The sequence below is a fragment of the Chinchilla lanigera genome, unplaced genomic scaffold (genome assembly GCF_000276665.1).
Source record: "Chinchilla lanigera isolate Chin_1 unplaced genomic scaffold, ChiLan1.0 scaffold00044, whole genome shotgun sequence".
In the NCBI taxonomy this organism is placed as follows: domain Eukaryota; kingdom Metazoa; phylum Chordata; class Mammalia; order Rodentia; family Chinchillidae; genus Chinchilla; species Chinchilla lanigera.
This window is the reverse complement of record NW_004955445.1, coordinates 18544183-18565857: the sequence shown is the minus strand read 5'-3', so window position 1 is coordinate 18565857 and position 21675 is coordinate 18544183. Positions and strand designations below refer to the sequence as shown.

At 54.4% G+C, this 21675-nt stretch overlaps 1 protein-coding gene across 1 annotated transcript in view; it reads right to left on the bottom strand.

Annotated features, from left to right (window-relative positions):
* Positions 1 to 21666, bottom strand: part of Tgm2 (transglutaminase 2) — a 32385-nt gene extending 10719 nt beyond the window's left edge. Inside the window, exons 1-8 of the mRNA XM_005392542.2 lie at positions 21555 to 21666; positions 18092 to 18271; positions 13346 to 13588; positions 9588 to 9706; positions 6843 to 6971; positions 6248 to 6425; positions 2284 to 2419; positions 1650 to 1753 (exon numbers count right to left, since the gene is read on the bottom strand). Coding sequence (XP_005392599.1) covers positions 1650 to 1753; positions 2284 to 2419; positions 6248 to 6425; positions 6843 to 6971; positions 9588 to 9706; positions 13346 to 13588; positions 18092 to 18271; positions 21555 to 21564 — 1099 coding nt within the window. The 5' untranslated portion in view covers positions 21565 to 21666. The remainder of the gene's footprint in view (positions 1 to 1649; positions 1754 to 2283; positions 2420 to 6247; positions 6426 to 6842; positions 6972 to 9587; positions 9707 to 13345; positions 13589 to 18091; positions 18272 to 21554) is intronic.
* Positions 21667 to 21675: the final 9 nt, after the last annotated feature.

Sequence of the window (21675 nt, the reverse complement as noted above, 5' to 3'; positions counted from 1 at the left end):
GCTGTGGGGACAGCGGCATCAACAACCCCATGATTCAACCACATGAGGCAGAAAACCTGAAGCCCAGGCAGCCCTTTGCTCTGGGGACTCCCAGGGGTCAGAAGAGGAGCCCTAGAGGACAGAGCGTTTAGGGTTCAGTCTTAGCTCAGCCCCCTACGAGTTGTGTGACTTTGGGAGACACACTCACTTCCCTGAGCCGTAGCTTCCGTTAGGGTTAATGCCTAGACCTTCTTCAGGGGAACTCGAGTTACAGTTACAGGAAAGCTCTGAGCACACTCTTGCTGCATTGCAAGTACTGGATAAATAAAATAGAAGTCCAAGTCAAGGCACCCTAAGGAAACCTCAGAGCGAAGGAGCGGGCAGCTGTTGTGAGGGGGCTGAAGTCAGTGCTCCACCCAGCTTGGCCGTGGGGAGCCAAGGGCCGGATGTTTATCAAAGTGTGGTTTGCAACAGCCTCACACTGTCCCCAGCGCCATGCTGGAGACTAGACGCTGGGCAAATGTATTTGAGCCCATCCTTGTGATGGGACGTAGTGACAAGAAGTGGAATTCAAATCACAGAAAACCATCTGAAAGAGAAATGCTAGCCTTGCAGTGAGGAGGGGGCTGGGCTGGGAAAAGGTCCGCTGTTGACCCTTGCTCACCGACCTGCAAGGTGCTACCTGCAGGATTCAGGGGTCCATGAACTTGGATGGGGGAAAAATGTCACCCTTAACCCACTACACTCTGGCATGTCCCTGTCCTTCAACTGCAAAAGCAAGCAACACAGCGCTGTGGCCTCAGCAGTACTTATGACCTGTCACCCATAGCCACGGACATTTTCACAGGCCATGTCAGACAGGCTCATCTCCATCACTGCAGAGACTTACAACCCTACCTAGGGCTTCTTATATGAAAAAGCAAGCATAGATTATATATCAGACATGTACTTTTTAGATTATTTTTTCAGTACTGGGGACTGAACCCAGGGCCTTCACACTGAGCTATATCCCCTGCTCTTTAAAAAGAAACTTAAAAAAAAAAATTGTGTGACAGTCACCAAGTTGCCCAGCTTGGGCTTGAACTTGTGATCTTCCTGCCCAGCTTCCCAAAGTGCTGGGGTTACAGGTGTGTGTTACCATGCACAGACTTTTTAAAATTCTTATTGAAAGTTATTAACTTTGGTTTTCTTTGGAACCCTATGTATTACATTCTCTGTATTTAAAAATATAATAAGAAAGGGTCAGTGTGCTTTACCAAGTTTTGCCTTTGTTCTGTCTAAACACACACACACACACACACACACACACACACACACGCACACACACGCACACACAGAAATATCTAATTTGAAATTTCTGGAAGCTGTGTGGAAATGAAAATGAGTCTGATTTTAGGGGGAGGATGGAGAAGTTGCTGAATTTTTTCCTTTATGCGTCTTCATATTTTCCATTTCCTATGATGTGTGTGCATTACTTTTCAAAGTATAAAAACAGTGCATTATGAAACTATAAGTGAACACACACACACACACACACACACACACACACACAAACACACAGGCTGACCCACCGTCTCTGACTTGGAATCTCAGTTTACCCACTCTCCAGTGAATCCCTGAGACTGTCCAGCCCCAGTCCCTTGCCAGGTGACAGGGCCATGCCCACCCACCTTCACTCTTCTCCTGGGGTGTGGGGTCCAGGGCCTGCCACCCCTCGTACCCGGGCTCCAGGTCCGGCCTCGTCATCCACGACTCCACCCAGCAGTGGAAGTTCCTATCAGGGAAACCAGGCAGAACGTAGACAACTTTCACTGTGACCTTCCCAGGCGGCCCACCAGGTATCCTCAGAGCACACCCGCCTCATCGGAAACTGGGCTCCGCATAGCCCCCGAACTCCTCTACGCTCCTCGCCCACCTCCCACCCCTTCCAGTGGCTCCCAGCCTGGTCCCCTGTGGCTCCATCCCTTCTTTCCCTGCCCACAGGCGCAGGCCTGGCTTGGGCCTGCCCGCCACACTCCCCCTACCTCCCGTGGTCCACAGTGGCCAGCACTGAAGCTGTAGGTGACAGCCCAGTGTCCTTGGAACCTGCCCAGGCCCCCTACCAGCCTGATCCCCTCGATGCCCCACCCAGGACTGCTGTGAGTATCCCTGCCCTAGGCCTCTGTGGAGGCCTCCGGCCCAGCCCCTGCCCACACACCGCTCCACCTTCTGCCCCGTTCAAGTGTGACCTCCTCCATGCAGCCCTCCCAGCTGTCCTCTCCCCAGGGCCCTCCGCAGCCCTGACCTCCCCGGGGCCCAGCTCACCAGATCATCTCACTCTTGTTCCCCTCGATCTCCCCGAACTCGTTGCGGAAGTACTCGATGAGCAGGTTGCTGTTCTGGTCGTGGGCTGAGTTATAGTTGGTCACGACGCGGGTGGGGACGCCGAGGCACCGCAGCACTGGGGGAGGAGCAGAGGTCAGCCCACCAGCCAAGGCCCTGCAGACGAGTGCCTGTCCCAGGCCTCCGTAGCCCCATCTGCACCCCAGGGAGCAGAGTACCCACTGGCCAAGCCGTGAGGGCATGCACCAGCCCCTCTGCCTGGACAGTGGTGCCACCTTGGCGGTTACCCTATGTCCGCCATGTCCCTGCTCACCCTTCTAGGATATAACGTGATATCAGCACTCTTCTGATAAATCTTCAGTGGCTCCTCATGCCCTGGAGGTCAGGGCCAGACCCCTGGCTGTGCCCTTGACCCTGCAGGGCCTGGCCCCTGATCACCTCCTCGCACACTTCGGTCCAGCCACACTGCTCTCCCATGCTGCTGCTAGCCCCAGGGCATTGGCACAGGCTGCTCCGTCCACCTGGAAGGCCATGCTGCCCCATCTAGGCTGCTCCAGTCTTCCTTCACTGCATGGTTAGGACTCCTCATCATTCCCACAGATGAGAAAGTAAGTGACCCTATAGGCTCACGGTGCAGGTCAAGGTCCTAGGAGGGCCCTTATTCACGCCAAAGCTCTGTTTACTGGGACAAGGGCTGATGCTGCAACAGTAGGTGAAAATACAGGATCTCACTGGCATCTCAAGCCTGAGCTCAGCCCTGCCACGCAAAGCACACGGGGGCTGGGAGGAGGACCCTCGGTGCGCTGGGTGCTCTTCCCCCTTCCTGTTATATGAGCTTTCTGCTTACTATAAACAGGATGTTTTCTTGGAATAGGATAAAGTAAGCATTTGAAAGGTGAAGCGAAACAGAAAGCCCCAGTAAACGATCCCCATGGGACTCGCGCTTTACTTTTAGTTTCCATGGAAGTTGGGAGGGAGAGGAACAGGGATGTGAGCTTTGCCCTGTGCCCGCCTTCAGCCAAGGTCGGCGCTTTCCGGAAGGCTCTGGATTCTGACCAGGAGACGCGTGGGTTTGGGGGACAGGGAGGAGCAGCTGTGACCCTCGACCTCTGGCCTGGTTCCTGTGCCGGGGCAGTGGACAAGGGCCAGGCTTGCTGCTGCCCTCTGCCAAGGCTAGTGTCCCAATGTGCTACAAGCCTGTCTCTACTGCCAAGGCATCTGCACCCTTCCTGCCCCAGAATGGCATCCCGAGAGGCCTCCTTGTCACAGTCTAAGGCCAGAAGGCTGATGTGAGCCAGGAACACCTGGGCACAGCCTGACTGCACTGTTCTCCAGCTGTGTGACCTTGGGCCAGTCACTTCCCCTCTCTGAGCCTGCTTCCCCATTGGTAAGAGAAGCTAAGAATAGCAGCTTGTCGGGATGTTGTCATGATTCACAGAAAAGCTGTGGGCGTGGGCAGAGTCTCATCTGCCTAGTTCCCAGGGCAGCACTGAGGAGGCGTTTGGGGACAGCTAAGTATGTCATGTGCCCGCCAAGGCAGGCATCAGGCCAGCTGGTGCTGTCTGACTCAAGGGAGTGGAGAAAGGGTCCAGGGAACCAGCTAAAAATAGTGGAATCCTGGCTTCACCTAAGGACCCCCAAACCTGAGTCTCACTGAGTCAGAAACTACTAGGTGACGTCTTCCAGCCCTAAGCAGTTGCTAGGAACCAGGTCAATCACTATTGTCTCCGTTTCACAGGTGAGGAAACTGAGGCTCGGAGACACCCCCTCTCTTCCGTGGGTTCATGCCGGGGTTGGAAACAGGGCTGGGGCCTGCCCTGCTCAGGCCAGCCCCAGGGTTATAAACTCAGCCAGGCCCAGTTAGTTCTTTCACACACAGGCCTTGGAGGGGACTGCAGGGATCTGGATGCAACACAAGACAGCTGCAGGCCAGACCCGCTGCCCAACCCTTAGGTGTCATAGCCCAGGTGACAGAAGCATCTGTAGGTGAGCCTGGGGGCAGAGGCCAGCCCCTGACTGTGGGCTTTCTCTAGGAAGATGTGTTTAGGCCTCGCAGAAGGGTCTGGGCAGGAGTTTCCAGGAGAAAGGGGTCATCAACGGCCACAGGGAGAGCGCGGCCAGGTGGAGAGGCGCAGAGGAAGGGGAGGATCAAGCCAGCCTGGCTGGGGCCCTGGTCAGCGACCCCCACTTGCCTGCGGGAGTGCAGCAACAGCTGGGGGCCTCTGTGACCCTTCTCTGGGTTGAACACTGGCTTTAGAGTCAGAAAAGCTGAGACCCCCAGATCTCAGCCTGGTAAGAGTTCCTGAGCCCATTAATATTAACAGTATTAAACAGCAGCACTGTATAAGTATTTGCTGTTCTGTACCTGAAATCATTTTGAGCTCCTCACAGGTATCCCAGGATAAAAGCACTACAGTGGACCCTCCAGTTATGACTGGCCTGACATATGAGCAGCTTGGGTTATGACCAGAATTTTAGTTTTCACTTCTGACCAAAGTCTTGAGTTATGATCTGAATGTCGGGTGCTTGAGCTTCCAGATGGTCTCAAATACAGATTGAACCCTTAAAGAGTCTGCAAGGAACGTTACAGCATCCTGTCCTGTGAGGGGTTCATTGAGAAATCCTGGGCCCATGTCTCTCTAAGGATGCTGAGATCTGCCTGTGTACAGGAGAGAGACTTTGAAGGCGGTGTAGAGGAGCCTGAGCCTCCAACTGACAGCCTGAGTTACAGCCAGGCCTTGGGAATGAATTGAGTTTGTAAGTCAAGGGTTCACTATATGATTATTCCATGCTATATAAGGTGAGACTGGGACTCAGAAGAGTTAAGTGATTTATGCAAGGTCACACAGCTGGTAATAAGCCGAGCTGGAACCTGGCATGGTGTTACACAACTGTAATCCCAGAATTTTGGGAGGCTGAGGCAGGAGGGTTACAAGTTCGAGTTCAGCCTGGACAACTTAGTGATTTAGCAAGACCCTGTCTCAAAATGAAACAGTAAAATAGGGCTGAAGGTACAATTCAGTGTGAAGGCTCTGGGTTCCATCCACAATACTGGAAAAAAAAAGTAGACCTAAGATTTGAATATAGGTCTTGATCCCAGAATTTAAGTTTTGATTTGCTTTGGTTTTTTTGTGGTACTAGGAATGCAGGACTTTGTGCATGCTAGGCAAGTGCTCTACCACTGAGACAAGGTCTCACTAAGTTGCCCAGGCTGGCCTTGAACTTGCAATGCTCCTGCCTCAGCCTCCTGAAAAGCTGAGATTATAGTGTGCACCACTGCGCCTAGCTGGAGTCTGTTCTTAACCCATGTATGATGCGAACCTGTTCTCAGAGGCACTATTATCAACCCTGGACCAATTGTCAACATTTTCTGGGTTTACATCTTTCAAAATTAAAAAAAGAAATTAGTTTCCCTTTATGATTTCAAATTGCTTTATCTTTCCCCTTCTATATTAGAGCATGCTTTCTTTTTCCTGACATTGATATTACTATTATTATCACTGACAGCTACAGTGGGCCAGATCTGTACTACGCACTTTTATGTCACACCCACCCTCAGAGGTAGGTCTTGTTGTTGCTGTCATCCCCATTCTACAGATGAGGAAACTGAGGTTCAACAAGAAGTCATCTGCCCAAGGTCACAGAGGATATTTTTAACTTAGGTGTGTCTGACTCCAGAGCTCATGTTCCCAACCCTAAGCCCATGCCATCTCCTGTTCCCCATCTTACATGATATCCCTTGATCCTATGTACCACCCAAGAGGTAGTTTTTGGAAAAAGGACCAGAGAAGCCTGGCCACAAGTTCCTGGGCACACAGCACATTGTGGCGTTAGTGGGAGAGGCAGGACCAGAGCCAAGGTCTCCTGACGCCCACTGGATGCTCTCTGCCTGTCTTGGGGCTTGGGGAGGGGAAGGCAGGTGTCACCCACACCACGCATGGCCCACCTGTGCAGGCCACTGCAGCGAAGACCCAGCACTGGCCGTACTTGACGCGCTGGCACCCGTCGTCCTTCCAGCGCCGCAGGATGTCCACACTGCCGATCCAGGACATGGGGCTGACGCCATCCCCGTAGTTGTTGTCCCAGCGTCCCAGGAGCACTCCCTGGTCATCATTGCAGTTGACCTGCAATCACAGGGGATGGAGGATGCGCTGGGGTCAGGGTGACAGTGGGGCCAGCAGGTGAGGACAGCATGGGGTCAAGGGCAGGGCAGGGGTGAAGGTGACACAGTACACGGGCTGCGGGGTGTGGCAGGGGCTGCTCAGCAGAATGTAAACTCTGTGCACTTAGGGACCATGTGTGTTTCACACCCAGTGCCTAGGAACGGGAGGCACTTGATAGGTATCTGCTGAATGAATGAATGAATGAATGAGCTGCTCTGGTGATCACGTGGCTTTGCCTTCCTGTGCATAAATCCTCTCTTCCAAACACAGATGTCCAGTGCTGAGACTCCCCATCTCGTCTCCCACCAGGCCCGGCACAGAGCACGGCCTGTGTCAGCACAGGCAGAGAGGAGCCTGCGGACACCGGGGCTCACTCACCATGGCGCTCACCACCCGGCCCACGTAGACAGGCCTGCTGCGGCGTGAGCAGTCTCGGCCAGCGTTCTTCAGGAACTTGGGGTTGAGGTCCAAGAGCATCAGGCAAATGTCCAGGATTCCATCTTCAAACTGTCGGAAAAAACAGACAGTGAAGATGCCCAGCTGCTGCAGCCCCTGCCGCACCTGCTCCATCTTGCACAGCAGCCTGGGAGGGGTGGCGGGCGACAGAAGTGTGTGGACAGTGGGCCGGGGGACACCTGCACCCAGGCCTGCTGGGGACCTGGGCGTTGGAGCAGAGCACGCAGAGTGGAGGGCACAGCTCCTCGGGGCCCCGGCCCTGCCTCTGCCTCCTCTCTTTGTGCAAGACGAGTCTCAGCCACTTTTCCCGAAGGCCTGACTCACTCAGCCTCGTGACTGGACAGAGGCAGATGTTTCAAACACACCCGGAGTGAAATCTGGACTCCCCTGCTGCCTCCAGGTCTTTCAGGATCTGTGCTCACCCCTTTGACTGCATCTCCCTGCACTTTCTCCCACACTTACTCTGCCCCAGGTCCCTGCCTCTGGGCCTTTGCACTTGCGTGGAATGCTCTTCCTGCTGCTCTCTGTACGCCTCACCTTGCAGTTCAAGTGCTGTACTTATGAAATGCAGGATCTCCTCTTTGCCACCTTCCATGCCCCGCCCATGTGAGACCCATCAGCAGAGCCCAGCCCAGGCTACCCAGCCACGCCCCCTCTAATCCACAGGTGGGTGAGAAATAAGCAATGCTGTTACTTTAGTCTCTCTGGTTGGGATTCTCTTGTCTGTCCTGTTCCCCATCGTGTCCTTCCCTGGACCAGGCCTTGTCACAGGTCTCTCTCTGTGCCACAGAACAACCTCTAGGGCTTGAATCCTTCTATGGCTCCCAACTGCCGTCAGCCTGACACTGAGGGCTGGTCACAGCTGCGACACAGCTGGTTTTCCTATCTCATGTCTGAGGCTTCCTTTACACACATTGTACTCCCTGAGCTAGAACACACTTCTCACAAGGGACACCTCACCGTCCCGCTGCTGAAGTCTGCTCAAGCAGCACCCTTTGCCTGGTACAAGGTGCTCCCATATATTTGCATGGAAAACTCCTACTTGTTCAACAAAGCCCAGCTCTAATGTCCCCTACTCCAAGAAGTCCTTTCTGATCTCTATGGGGAATTATTCCTCCTCTTCTGAACTGCGATCAATCCTAGAGGCTTTGCAAGATCCGTGTCCCATAGCACAGCATAAGCCTGCATACAAAATAGAACTCTGGGAAATATAAGGAAGAGCTTGGCATTGCTTTGTTTCTTGGGAGAGAATTAAAAGCCCTGAGAAATAAGAGCCAATTCCTTTTCTGATGTAGCTTAAGCATCAGGATCACACCACTGTGTCTTTTCCATTCCATGGCAGGCCTGAGCTAGGTTGCTAGGCAGACGCTTTTGTGACGATGACCCTGATGTTCAGATGAGGAAACCGCAGTCAGCCTGAGCCTGAGATCACACAGGATGACTTTTCTATGCCCCAGGGAGGGCTCTCTAAGCCTGACCATTGGACCCTGGCCCAGAGGCTGTTGGGAGAAGCCTCAAGGTGAACCTCACCCTGGAGAACAACACCCCCAGACACTCCAGGAGATTGAGGGGCTGCGTGGGTGGGGGTCACTGCTTCCTGAGTTTCCTCTGCAGACTCCCGATTTTTTCCAGGAGGCTGGGTGATAAGAGGAAATCAGCACTGGTTTGGAGAACCGCTCTGGGCATCGGCTGGAGAACAGGAAACCACGGAACAGAGATGCACTGCCCAGCCCAACGCCCCCCATGGCCAGACATCCATGACCTGGATGGCCCAGAGATTTGTAAGGCATAAGAAATGGCTGTAAGCCAGGTGTTGTGGTGCACGTTTGTAATCCTAGCACCACAAGGAGGCTGAGGCAGGAGGATAACAAATTTGAACCCAGTCTGGGCAATAGCAAGACTATGACTCAAAAAAACAAAACAAACAAAAAAAAGAGAGATAGAAAAGGAAAGGGAAAAAGAGGAAAGGAGAGGAGGGGAGGGGAAGAGAGGGAGGGGAGGGGAGGGCAGGGCAGGGCAGGGCAGGGCAGGGCGGGGAAGGACAAGACAGCACAGGAAAGGAAAGGAAAAGAAAAAAATGGTTGTTGCTTTAGTCTCTGTTTCAGGTTTGCTTGTTACTGAGCATCTGGGGCCAGTCAGGCTGCTACAAGCACATCGGAAAACGGTTCTCAGGGTGCGCTCGCCAGACAGCGCTGGCCTCCCCAGGGGACCTGTCCGAGATACCCTCACCAGCTCTCACCCACGCCTGCTGAACCAGACACTTTGATTCGTTCTCCCGGCGACTCTGAGGCACACTCCATCAGAGGCCCACTGCTCTGGACAGTGGCCTGAGGGCCTCCTCACACACACCCAGCACATCTCAGCCTCCTCCAGGCACTGAGTGTTGGGCTGATACATAACCTAATTTCCCTTCTTTCAAGAACACCAACCAACTTCACGGCTCAGAGAGGTTCTCCTAATTCTTTCCCCACCTTCAATCTAGGGCCAGTGCTTCTACTATGTGAGTCCAGGCCAGCCTTCACGGTCTCTGAGACTTTAGCCATTTCAGGGCCTTTGAATCCCTGACGGACTGGGGCAGGCGACTCTGCAACCCACTGACAGCTTGGCATCTCTAGGTGCTTCAGACAGGAGGGCTGAGGTGGTCGCTGGGGGCAGGTGGGGACCTACCTGCCCGAAGTTCCAAGGTATGCTCTTGATGAACTTGGCCGAGCCCTGGTAGATGAAGCCCTGCTGGGTGAGCACGTACTCCTGCCGCTCCTGGTCCGAGTCCATATAGACAGCATCCGCTATGGGCAGAAGGCGGGGGCGGTTAGCTCTGGGCCTCCCTGCAAATATGGCAGCTGGGGTGCCAGCTCCCCAGGCCAAGTCAGCATCTCAGAGGCCCTTCAACCTTTTAATCAGAAAAAGTAATCATTAATTATTAACCTCAAGCCAAGGAGATAAGATGTTATCGGTAAGTGACAACCACGGCCGCCATTTATTCCACATTTGGTGCCAGGACCTGTGATAAGCGGATGGCGTGTAATTCATTTATTCTCCCCAGGAGACCCATAAAGAAAGAGCTTTTGAAAGCCTCGTTTTAAAGATGGGAAAACTGAGGCCCAAGAATATTTCACAGCTAGGAAAAGTGATGCTAAAAGAAGAGATTGAGGAGCATTGAACTGGAGTCAAGAATCCTTTGTTGTGACCTCCATGGCTGTGTGATCTCTGCAGGTCACTTCACCTGTCCGCCCACCTCTGCACCTTGCTAATGAGCCTGGGCGTGAGATGCGGTCGCCGAGGTGAAAAGTGCTTTGGAGACCCTGAGCCAGTATAAGAAGGAGAATCGGGGCTGGGGATTTAGCTCAGCGGCAAAGCGCCTGCCTGGCAAGCGCAAGGTCGTGAGTTCGGTTCCCGGTACTGGAGAAAAACCAAAAAAAAAAAAAAGAAGGGGAATGATTTTTTTTTTTTTTTTTTTTGGTACTGGGAATCGAACTCAGGACCTTGCACTTGCCAGGCAGGCACTATTTCCCCAGCCCAGGAGCATGATTCGTGGTGGAGAGTTCAGGGACAGGATGGACAGCCAAGAAAGCATCAGATGGCTTGGAGAGGTGGGCTCTGTCCAGCCTGGGGGCAAGGCGGACACCCTGGAGGAGGGGGATCCTGCTACCCTGAGACTTGACCAAGGTTTACCTGGGGCCTGGCAGGTGGCTATCTAGGCAGCAGACCAGAGGGGCCAAAGTTTGGCCATTGGAAAATGCGCTGGGGCCAGCAAAGGAGAAAAGGGGGTGGAGGAAAGTGAGGCAGGAGCCTGAGAGTCAGGCTGGCTTGTGACGTTCACCTCTCAGATAGGGAAACTGAGGCTGGGGTCAGGAAATCGAGAGACATGAGGAACTTTGGTGGGCCCTGGGCATCTCTCCTTCATGGATTCTTTCCATCACAGAATAAATCTTAATATTACATATTGAAACATATAGTTTAACTTAAATGTCTATTTTTTTCTTCTGGTTTTAAAAGAAGTTAAAACATTCTAGGGGGCTGAGAAAGCACACCCCTGCAATTCCACCCTGCAGCAAGCGTCAGCACAGCTCAGGTGCAAGGGAGCCTGACTGTAGTGTCCCCTGCTTGGATCTCTGTCTGGTGAAAGTGGGGCCCCAGGGATGTGAAGTCTCACCCAAAACTGGCAAAAGATCCTGTCCACCTAGCAGCTCAGGGTCAGGAGGGCGCCTTTCCCAGGCATCTCCAGTCCTTTCCCACCCCCCAGAGCAATCTCCTCTCTGTATCCCACTCCCACCCAAGTCTAACTTCCTGCCTCCTCAAGAATCCTGCCCTGGGATGAGGGTCACTTCAGTCACGGTGCTGCTTGGCTGACAGTCACTCCAACTCAGGCCAGGGCAGGGCAAAGAGGAGCAGGAGGAGGAGGGACATCCCCACCCCCAGCTTCGCTCCCTGTTCCCTGAACTGCTGAACCCTGGGGTGCCGGCCAGGATAGGAACAGGCTTTTCCCTGCTCCAGGTGCAAGGCTGCTGACTAGCTCCAGCACCTGCAGATTGACTAAAATCCCCCCAAAGCTGCAGCAGGCCCTAGCAAGGCCTGTTGCGTCCCGAGAAATGGCTCTGTAGGGCCACAGGCCACGTGAGCAAGGGTGCTTGTTGCGACAGCCTAGCCCAGTGAGCCACCGGGGATGATCTCATGGCCATTAGTAGGGCATAGGACAGAGGAACTGTCCTCCCAGGCGGTGTGCAAGGCGCTCCAGCTCTCAGGAAGAAGGCAGAGTCAGGCCTGGTGGTGCCTGCCTACAATGCCAGCAACCTACGAGGCTGAAGCAGGAGGATCATAAGTTTGAACCCAGCTCCGGCAACTTGGGAAGATCTTGCCTCAAAATGAAAAAAGTTAAAGGGGATAGGGATGTAGCTCAGTGTGAAGGCCCTGGGTTCAATCTCCAGCATTGCAAAACCCAAACGAAACAGAACAAAATACACAAACATGTCGGGCCAAGCGTGAACAGATCCTTAAGACATAGAGGGCAAACTAGTTTGGGTCAACACACTGTGGGCTCCTTTGTTTGAAACAGAGCCTCAAATCACCGATTTCTCCCTATATAGCAGATGAGCCCCTAAGACAGGAAACAATGGGGTCCCCCAGCAAGTGTCCCCAGAGAACAGCAGTGGTGCTTCCCTGTGGCGCTTGAAGCTTTTGTAAAAAGGGTGTTCTGGTACCTTAGTGTTAGAATTAGAAATAAAAGCCAAAATATGCAAAAGAGAAAATAAAAGTGCCTCCTGATCAAGTACGTTATGAAATGGCTCAAAACAAAGACCAAGAATCAAGCCAGGCCAGCGAGCAGGTGGTTACGGGGATGGGGGGACACTTTCTGCCCCGGGCCTGGGCACAGGCCCACTGTCTCCCTCCCTGCCTTGCTGTATCAGAACAGGCAGGAAGCAGGCATTGGTTCCGATTGCTTTCTTAGTCATAAGGGGAAAATGAGGCTCTGGGAGTAGGGACTCGCCGGCCCCCACCTCCTCCCCATTGTTCAGATCACCCCGGCTCTTGCATGCTCTCCCCCAGCCCTCCAGCGTGCTCCACCATGGTTCGCTTCCTGAGTGAAAGAGCTTCCAAAGCCACTTCCCTCACCAAGGCTTCGTTTCCTGTCTGAGCAAGGATGGTGCTAACGTCTGCCCCGTGGGGTGGTGGAGAACAGCAATTGAGACTGTGTAAGGAAGCTGCTAGGGGACAATCTGCTCTTACTTCACCTGGTCCCCTTGCCCCCACCTCCCTCAGTTTCCCCTTCCCACACCAGCCTGCGTGGGTTGAAGACAGGGCCCTATGACAATGGATGAGGATCTGGTATCCTAAGTCTGAGTCTGCGCTGCGGACTCCATTTCTGACATGGGATTCTGAAACCAAGACGCTGCTACACGCTGGTGCTGTGGCTTGGTTCATGTGCTAGAGCCTTAATCCCTAGTGCACCAGTATTAGGCCACAGGAGGGGCAGTCAATGGATTCACGCAGTTAGCGCAGGCTGGGGTTAGGCAGCACTGAGTGCTCTCTCGCCCAGTGACCCCTCCCTCCGCACTATGATACAGCAGGAAGGTGCTCACCAGATTTGGCCCCTCCATCTGGGGCTTTCCACTGCCTAAAACCATCCACCAAATAAACTGTCTATAAATCTCCAGTCTGATGGCAGAGGAAAATGGACTAAGGCCGGGTTTGTGGTGCTATGGACACACAAGCTTTAGCCACGGTCAAAGTCCTTTGGTACCTGGCTGGCCTTGGCTAAGGTGTTTTGCTCCCATGAGCCCCTCTCCTTGTCTATAGTTGAGGATAGCTGAACATTCACACCAGGAGGCCAGAGCACAGAGCTGGCATGGTGGCTCATCTTCCCTCTGTGACGCTTCTTCTGCCGTGTTCCTCCCCTGCCAGGCCCCTGGGGAAGAAGTGTGGCTCACCTGGGCACCAGGCGTTGAAGAGCAGGGTAAAGTGGCCCAGCACGAAGCTGGAGCCCTGGTAGCCAGTGGAGGCCTCCAGGCTGAGGCGATACAGGCCAATGGGGGCATCAGCTGGGGTGTTGAGCAGCAGCGAGAGGGTGCAGTCCTGCTGGTCCACCGCTGAGGCTGACCAGGTGCCCCCCTCCACAGCACTGGACAGCGAGAAGCGGGCCATGGTCCCGGCCTCCTCGCTGGGAGCTGGGCCTGTGCAGGAAGAACACAGCAGCTGTGAGCCGGGGGTGGGCAGGGCAGGCAGGGGCAGAGCCCATATCTGGAGTCCCATGGCCCGCAGGCAGGATTATTTCACCACTAACCACTGAAGGAAGTCTGGCAAGAGTATCATCTCCCCAAAGCCTCAGTTTCCTCATCTGTAAAGTGGGAATCAGAACCCCAGCCTTGCAGGGTGGTTTTGTGGGAAGCCATGAAAAGCCACAGACATAGAACTAGAGAGTTCTCCTGGGAGAGAGCACAGCACAGCCTGGGGCAGAGTCTCGGTCGCCCAGATCTGCCCCGTGGTGACTTTGGACAAGACCACCCCCTCTCAAGGCTCAGGTTGCCTGTCTGTAGTTTGGGCAGAAATTAGGCAAGATGCTTCCCTGGGTGAAACCCTTTACCTGCCACTTCCTGCTCTCCCTTCAGAGACAGAAGCCTGTACTCTGCCCAGAATGGGCATGGTCCTTGGAGACCCCTGGCTGTAGGCCAGCAGCCTCCCCAACGACCCCTCCACCTGGGGACCCCTGGGTCCTAGAGACAGCTCTGTGATGCCAGCCATACTCCCCACGGCCTTCACACTTGGTGATGGGCTCTGCACCTCCTGCTTCCTCTGAGACCCCCAGGTGAGGGACAGGCGGCAAACAGGTCCAGACAGAAGGAAGCTCCCGGGAGTCCCCAGGGCTTGTGGTACAGTGAGCACCCGAGCCAGGTCTGAGGCTCTCGGATCGCCTCTCCTTCCCACAGGATGTTCCTTAACATGGTTTCTGAGGCACAGTGACTTGGGCAGCGTCACAAATGTGGCCGCTTTATCCGGTGGAGGAGGGAGGGCCCACGCAGGGAGGTCTGAGTCACGGGCAGGGCGGGAGGGCTGGTCACTTTCTCGACATGGGCGGCGGAGAGGAGAAACAGAGCGTGCTCTCTGCCGGCCTGAGCAGCTGCCCGGGAGGGTTTATTTTTATTCCTCTGTCTCCGAGGCTGTAGTGCTGCCTACCCTCTGCCGACAGTATCACGTCCTGCCCACCAAGAGGCTCCCCCCACACTGACCTCCCTGCTGGCCTGCCAGCCCTGCTCTTGCCCCCAGCCCAAATATATCCATGCTGCCGCAGACATGCCCCAGCCTCTGGGGCCTGGCCAGTGGCTGGGAGCCAAATGGAAGCCTTTAAAGGCTCTTTGACTTCTAGAGCTGATAACTGTGGAGGAGCCAGACTACTCTGAGGCTCAAGAGCCACTCTAAGTCTAATTCTCCACCTCTACCCATCAGTGCTGTGTGATCTAGGCAGAGTTCCCAGGCCTCTCTGATCTGCAGTCTATTCATCAAAGAAGAAAATGGATTTGCACTGTATGGCTGGAGAGATCCCATTCCAGCTCTGAAAAGGGGCTTGTACTTTAGATAGGTTACTTAGCCTCTTGATGTCATGGTTTCCTCACCTGTAAAATGGGGCCAGCTATAGGACCCTCTCACAAGACTGATGTGCGCACTAGTAAACATCCGTCACTAGTGTAAATCACTGTCACCACCACAGCTTGGTGCTGAGGAGAGGCCCAGTGAGAGTTCGTGGAGAGCAGGGCCAGCTCATGATGACTATGCAGCAAACGTGCACTGTCCTCCATCTCATCCAAAGGGACCACTAAGCTGGGTGTGGTGGCGCATGCTTGTAATCCACGTTCTCTGGGAGGCTGAGGCAGGAGGACCCCAAGGTGGAGCCCAGCCTGGGCAATTTAATGATTTATGGAGACTGTCTCAAAATGAAAAATAAAAAGGGCTGGGGATCCAGCTCAGTGTGAAGGCCCTGGGTTCAATTCTCAGCATGGCAAAAAATAAAATAAAATAAAAAACCCCACAGACATCTGGATGTTCAGGCCACAGAAGAGTTTTAGAAGACTGGAATGAAATGTAGATATATTTTATTTAATTAAATCACTACACAGATGTGGAAACTGAGGCAGAGCCCCTCCAGGGTAAGGTTGGGGTGACCCTGTATCACAATTTGCTGGGGCAGCCCCAGTCAAGGCCCGCAGTCCCAGCACAATCATGAATGGCACCCCTGTCGTTCTCAGAAATGTCCCTGTTTGTACAATCAATTATCTGGTGTCCGTGGTAACGGGCCTGCACCAGGTCCCATGGCCACTCTCTGTTGACACAGCGCCCTTAGGGCAGCCGTGCTCGGACACACAGCCCTTTCTTCTGAGAGGCTCTGAGCGGGTGAAGACAGGCTGCCCCCTCGCCTCCCAGCTGCTCCCGTATGCTGTTTGCAAAGTCACGACAGCCGAGGTTTAACATGGTGCTCTTGGTGGGGCCAGGGACAACATAGGGACCACTCTGAGCCAGGTGATCTGGGGAGCTCAGGAGTCCTGGTCCCATTCCAGACCTTGGTGGTGGCAGGGTGGGGTGGCCGAGGCTTCCCAAATAAAGCTTTCCAGGAAGCCTCCTATGGCTCTTCTTCTCCCTCTAGCCAGACCTCCACCCTCCCCACCCGCCCTGCTCTGGAAAGCAGAACTTTACCCCTAACAAGAGTGGATTTGTCTAGTCAGACCTGCGCCCCGGAACACAGCCTGTCGGGTCTCCAGTTATCTGGAGTTATCCAGGTATTTGGGAACGGCCAAAGCCAGGCCGCACACTCCCTTCACTAAGACACCCTGACTAGCTTTCTGCCTTCTCTGGGCCTTCACTTCCCCAAAGGGGCAGCACGAGCTGATCACAAGCTAGAGTAACCTTGACACGGGTGCAGGGTCCCCAGCCAGGGCCCAGGCTGGGCGCTGACCCAAGCCAGGCCTGGAGGTGAGGGCCCGGCTTCCTGCCATTGTCCCTTTGGCTTCCCCAGCCCATGAGGGTCTTGGTTGCCGGGACAGTGAAGACACGGCTGCCACAGGGGTCGTGGGAGTGACAGGGCACGTCAGCTGTGGTTTGAGATAAGTCGAAGGAGATGGGAGAGCAGATTAGCTGCTGGAGTGGGAGGGTTGGCTGCCCCGCTCCCAACCCTGAACCCGGGGCCCCGATTACCTACCACCGAGCTGCCCGGAAAAACAGAAAAAGCAAGGATGTTTTGAGAAGGAAGAAGGTGGGGCGCCCCAGCCTGTCCCAGCTGGGACCCCGCCCACCACCCTTTTTCCTGGAGGACGATGGGCAGGCACTTGTGGTGGGTGGTAGGTAAATGTGCCTGCGTGGGGCTGCAGTGCCACAAGTCTCAACTCACGACAGGGTCAGGGTTTGAGGCCCGCTGTGCCCCTAACTCACCGCGGGACAGAGGTGACTCGACCTTTCTGAGCTGTGGTTGCCTCACCTGCAACGTGGGGGCTGTCTGGCTTCCACGCGGGGAGGGTTCAGGCTGAGCCTGCATACAGCAGCTGCCTCAGAGATGCTGTGGTGTTTCAGCGTCCCAAGCATGACCATCTCAGGGCTCCACACCCGCCCCTTAACTGTCAGGGCCCCAACCTCCCACCTGACCAACTGCGAAACGGAGGCTAGAAGACCAGAGGCTTGCTGGGGGGCCCTGGGCTCTGTTAGAAAGAGCCCAGAGCATGCCGGCTTGGGGGATGGCCCTGGGTAGTGGTTGTGCCTGCTGAGAGGGGTGGAGAGGACCCGAGGGAAGGGATATCCTGGCCGCCTGCGGGCTCTATGATAAGCCTTATCTAACAGCCTCACAGGTAAATAAGGCCTCTCCAGGCCAGTGCAGCTCCCGCCTGCTGTTCTCTCTGCCCCCAAAGACCTCAGACAGAGTTGGCCTTTCAGAGACGTCAGCCAGAGTCTCAGCCAGGTGGCCCTGTCCTGACCCCAGGGGAGCGGCTTTCACCAGAAGCCAGACCAACTGATTTGGCATTCAAGGCCTCTTTCCTAGGGACAATCAGCAAAAGAAAAATGGGTCCTGGGCATCTGGGGATAAGTTGGATGGGCCTAAATTTCCTTCCCCCATCTCTGGACATACTGGAGCAAGATTAGAAAGACCAACCAGCATTACACAATTTTCTCCCTTAACCTTGTGCTGTGACTGCTGCTCAGATGATAAAACTCAGGATCAGAGAGGCTGAGTGACTTGCCCAATGTCACACAGCAGGTAGGAAGCCCAGACCATGAAGGGGTTCAAGCCAGCCGGACTTTCTCCATCACCCACACGTGATTTAGGCCTGATCTTAGGGGCCTGGTGGGTTTGTTTGGATTGCAGAAAGCAGTTAATAAGACTCTGAAAAGTTGCTTTAGTGTGGGAAAGAACAGGCAGAATCTTGGTGGAGGTTGGTGACAGAAAGCTGTCCCCCAAGGTTGGTGATGACAGCATCTGCAGAGCCCTGGTGTCCTTGTTTATAAGGCGGGGTGGTGTGGGTGACACCTCCCATTCCACTTTCTGGGCCTCAGTTTCCTCATCTGTAAAGTGGAGCGAATGACAACTGGGAATCTCCCAAGGTACAAAGAGGTGTGAAGTCATCTGCCCTGGGTCCATCAGGGGACAGAGGACAGTGAATCCCAGGAAAGGTCAGTGGGAGAAGAGGAGGAGGACTCACCGGTCACAGCGTTGAAGGTGAGGGTGTCCACACTGGCCTCATAGCCACGGCCCTCAAAGTGCAGCATCAGCCAGAAGGGCTGGCCCCGCCGCAATACCAGCCTCTCCCGACACAGGTCGGCCGTGCGGTGGTCACGGCCATTGACCTCCAGCTGCAAGTCACATCTCTCCAGGATCAGCTCTGCAGAAATGGGGACAGCAGGAGAGGTGTGAATGGTGGCAGCATCTCTCAGTGGCCTGTGATGCCCACTGACATACCTGTGTACCCGGACACAGGAGCTTAACCTCACCAGGATGGTGACCCTGTCTCCACAGTCCCTTCAGACCTCTCACCTACCTGTGGGCACACAGGGGCTGGCTGGCCTGTAGTGGCCTAATTTTCTTAAGCACAGGGTGCACGCACTGTACAGCACTGGGAGAAGTTCTGCCCACTCCCAGTTGAACGGCCTCCAGCAACTCAGCTTTTCTGTGCCTCAGTTTCCTCATCTGTCCCCAAGGTGGGGCACAGCAGGATCCACCTTAGAGGGCAGCTGTTGTGAGTGTGAAAGGAATCAGTGCATGTGGCCACTAGCTCAGAGCCTGGTGCTGCACAGCTCGAGCTTGTCCACAGCCCGCGGGCGGGGGCAGGGGAGCTGGGGGCGGGCTTCAAACTGGAAGTATGTGGTATAGAATTACACGGTGTTTGAAGCTGGATCCAACTTTCGATTCACTGGAAATACTCAGGACTAAGGATTTTACTAAGCAAAGTACCAGGAAAGAGTCAACAAAACTCATACACTGGGTAACTATAGGCAAAGAATTGATAGGTTTCTTTTAAAAAAAAAAGATAGCAAGAAAAATAAAGTTGAAAGGAGACTCTGTAAAGAGAAATTGAAGAGACATTTCAACCCATTGTAATGTGTGGCGTTTACTAGGATCTTGATTTTGCAGAACTACTTAGGAACACTTCGTACATGTCTGATACAACTGGAAATTTAAATGCTGGGGGAATAATGGTGATATCAAAGAATTTTATTAATTTGTTTATATCTACAAGACAGTCTTTATTCTTTAAAGACGTGCATTGAAATATTTACAGATAATACAGTAATGGGGTCTGGGATTTGTTCCTAATAACAAGGAGAGGCTGGGGGCAGGAGCAGCCATGGATTGGTGATGCTCAGGACAGAGTGATGAGAACATAGGAATTTATTGCACCACTCTCTCCACTCTTTTTTTTTTTTTTTGTCTCTTTTTGAGACAGGCTCTCGCTAAGCCGTTCAGGCTGGCCTTGAGCTCACTTTGTAGCCCAGGCTGGTCTCGAACTTGCAACGATCCTCCTGCCTCAGCCTCCCCAGTGCTGGAATTACAGGTGTGCGCCACCACGGCTAGCTCTCTCCACTCTTATGTACATTTATAGTCCCCATAATAAAAAGTTGAAAATGGCAGCAGTTTCGGTGCCTTCTAGGTTTTAGTTCTGTTGTGCTCCTGTGTGACCCTGCACAAGGGCTTCTCCCTGCCTGCGCCTGCTTCTTAGAGCATCCAAAGGCTGCTGTGAGTCTAGGAGAGGAAGCTGGCCCAGCCCAGGGTGGGCGTATGATATAGGAAAGCCCTGTTTATAGCTCCAGAGGGCACTAAGGACAGGGGCAGTCACAAGGTGACAAGCAGATGGAGGCCCGAGGGAAGCACAAGTCACATAATATTGGCAAGCACAAGGCCAAGACCAGGGAGCCCCTGGAGAAGGGCAAGGCATCCTCTCAGAGTTGCAAGGTCAGTGGAGGACACAAGGTCCAACTGAGGCCAAGGGATAGGGACTTGCCCAGCCACCCAGTGACTTGGTCCTTCCAGTGCAACACCCATCCAGGTCTCCTGTTACCTGCCTAAGACATCTCCAAAGTGAGGAAAAAAGTGACCTGTGACAGCCAAGAGCTTCCTCGTGCGCCACCTCAACTGAAACTGCAGTGACTGTGCCCCCACAGCCTCTGCTGCCATCCCTGTTTTGCAGAGGGAGATGCTAGGTGGCTGCTGGTCCCACAGCAAGTGGCCGCTTTGGGTTTTGATCAGAATACAGGATTCTGGAGGTGCAACTGCCTCTCTCCAGCTCAGGCTGCTTCTTCAGGGCCCCTCCCACCACCCACCCTTCCCATTTCTGGGTTGTTCCTGGCCTGGGAAGACACCGTCCTGCACGTCTAAAGCGGCAGAGAGGTGGGCCTTCCTGCTGGCCTGCTGGGGCGAGGAAGTGCTGTCTCTGAAAATGTCAGCCCCAGAGACTCAGGCAGAAAAGAGACCACTGTTTCCCCAAAACAGGGTGAGGTTGGCCAGTCCCTAGTCTGGGGAGTCTGGGGTGCATACTCTACTGTCTGAAGAAAGGTCCACAGAAGTCATTTCAGCTCCAAAGATGCCGAAGCAGAATCTAGAAGCCTAAGACCAACAGGACTTCGGCACTGACAAGGGACCTGGGTCTTCCAGGCCGGTGGGACCCCTGTGGGAAGCAGCTGCTGTGGCAATGGGGCTAGGAGCTCACCCTAACTGGCATCTACAGGGTCCCCCAGCCTCACCGAGCCCTGCCTCTGGGGTTAGGGATGAGAAGCCGCACCAGGAACAAGTGACCCCCACAGCACGCTGGGTGGGAGCTGGTTTTCTGAGCAGGGGGTGGCCAAGATCACACCTCCCCACTCCCCTACCTTGGAGCTGCAGTGTGGGCAGAGGCCAGTCCCAAGTGGACAGGGCCCAAGAGCCAGCTGGGATGCTGGGTCCAACAGCACTGGTTCAAGAAAGTGTTCTATCAAAGTCCCTTGCCCCGGGACCTAAGCGGTCCTGTCACGGGGGTAGGGTGGGGGGTGGAAGGTGGGGTGGAACTTAATTAAACATCTCCTCTGCACCTTTCAGCGCTCCCTGGTGTATCAAGGTCTGTCGTTTACAGGAGGGGAAGCAGTTTCAACAGGTGCCCAGGGCTGGGGTGTCAGAACTTGAGGGCAAGAAGGGCCCTGAAAGAACACCTCTGGTCCCAGTCCCCTCTCATCAGGAGGCTAGAGCCAGGTTGGCCTTGCCACACCCAGGGCACATACACCCCCTCTCCCAGGGGGTCCACCCAAAGCCCAGTGTTCTGAGGCCAGGCCAGCACTCCAGACAGCCTGGTGGGAGTCAGCTTCCACCAACCAGGACAGGAAGTGAGAGTGGTCCGTGAGGACAGTACTTTACAGTTTACAACTTCATATTCCATTTCGTCACCTGATCCAGGGATCAGGGCTAATCATTATGCCCTGGGAATGGGAAAACTGAGGCTCCCAACAGCACTAGCCCTGGAAGCCAGGTGTTCCCACCTAGCTCAGCCCAACTCAGCTCAGCCCACCTGTTGCTCCCCAAATTCTAGATGTGGGTTGAACCCCAGCGGGTCCAGAACCGACTGCCCCAGCTGGAGGACAGAAACCAGAACGGCAAGGGCGAGCCTGGCCAGAGGTGGCGGCGCGGACTCTGACACTCACCCTCGGCCATGGTCGGGCCAAGTTTCTCTGCTCCTAGCGGCGGCTCCTCGGGGAGGTGGCAACCTTGCAGTGCAGACCACTGCTGCGCCGCGCTGAGACCTGGACTTATAGCCCGCTGGGG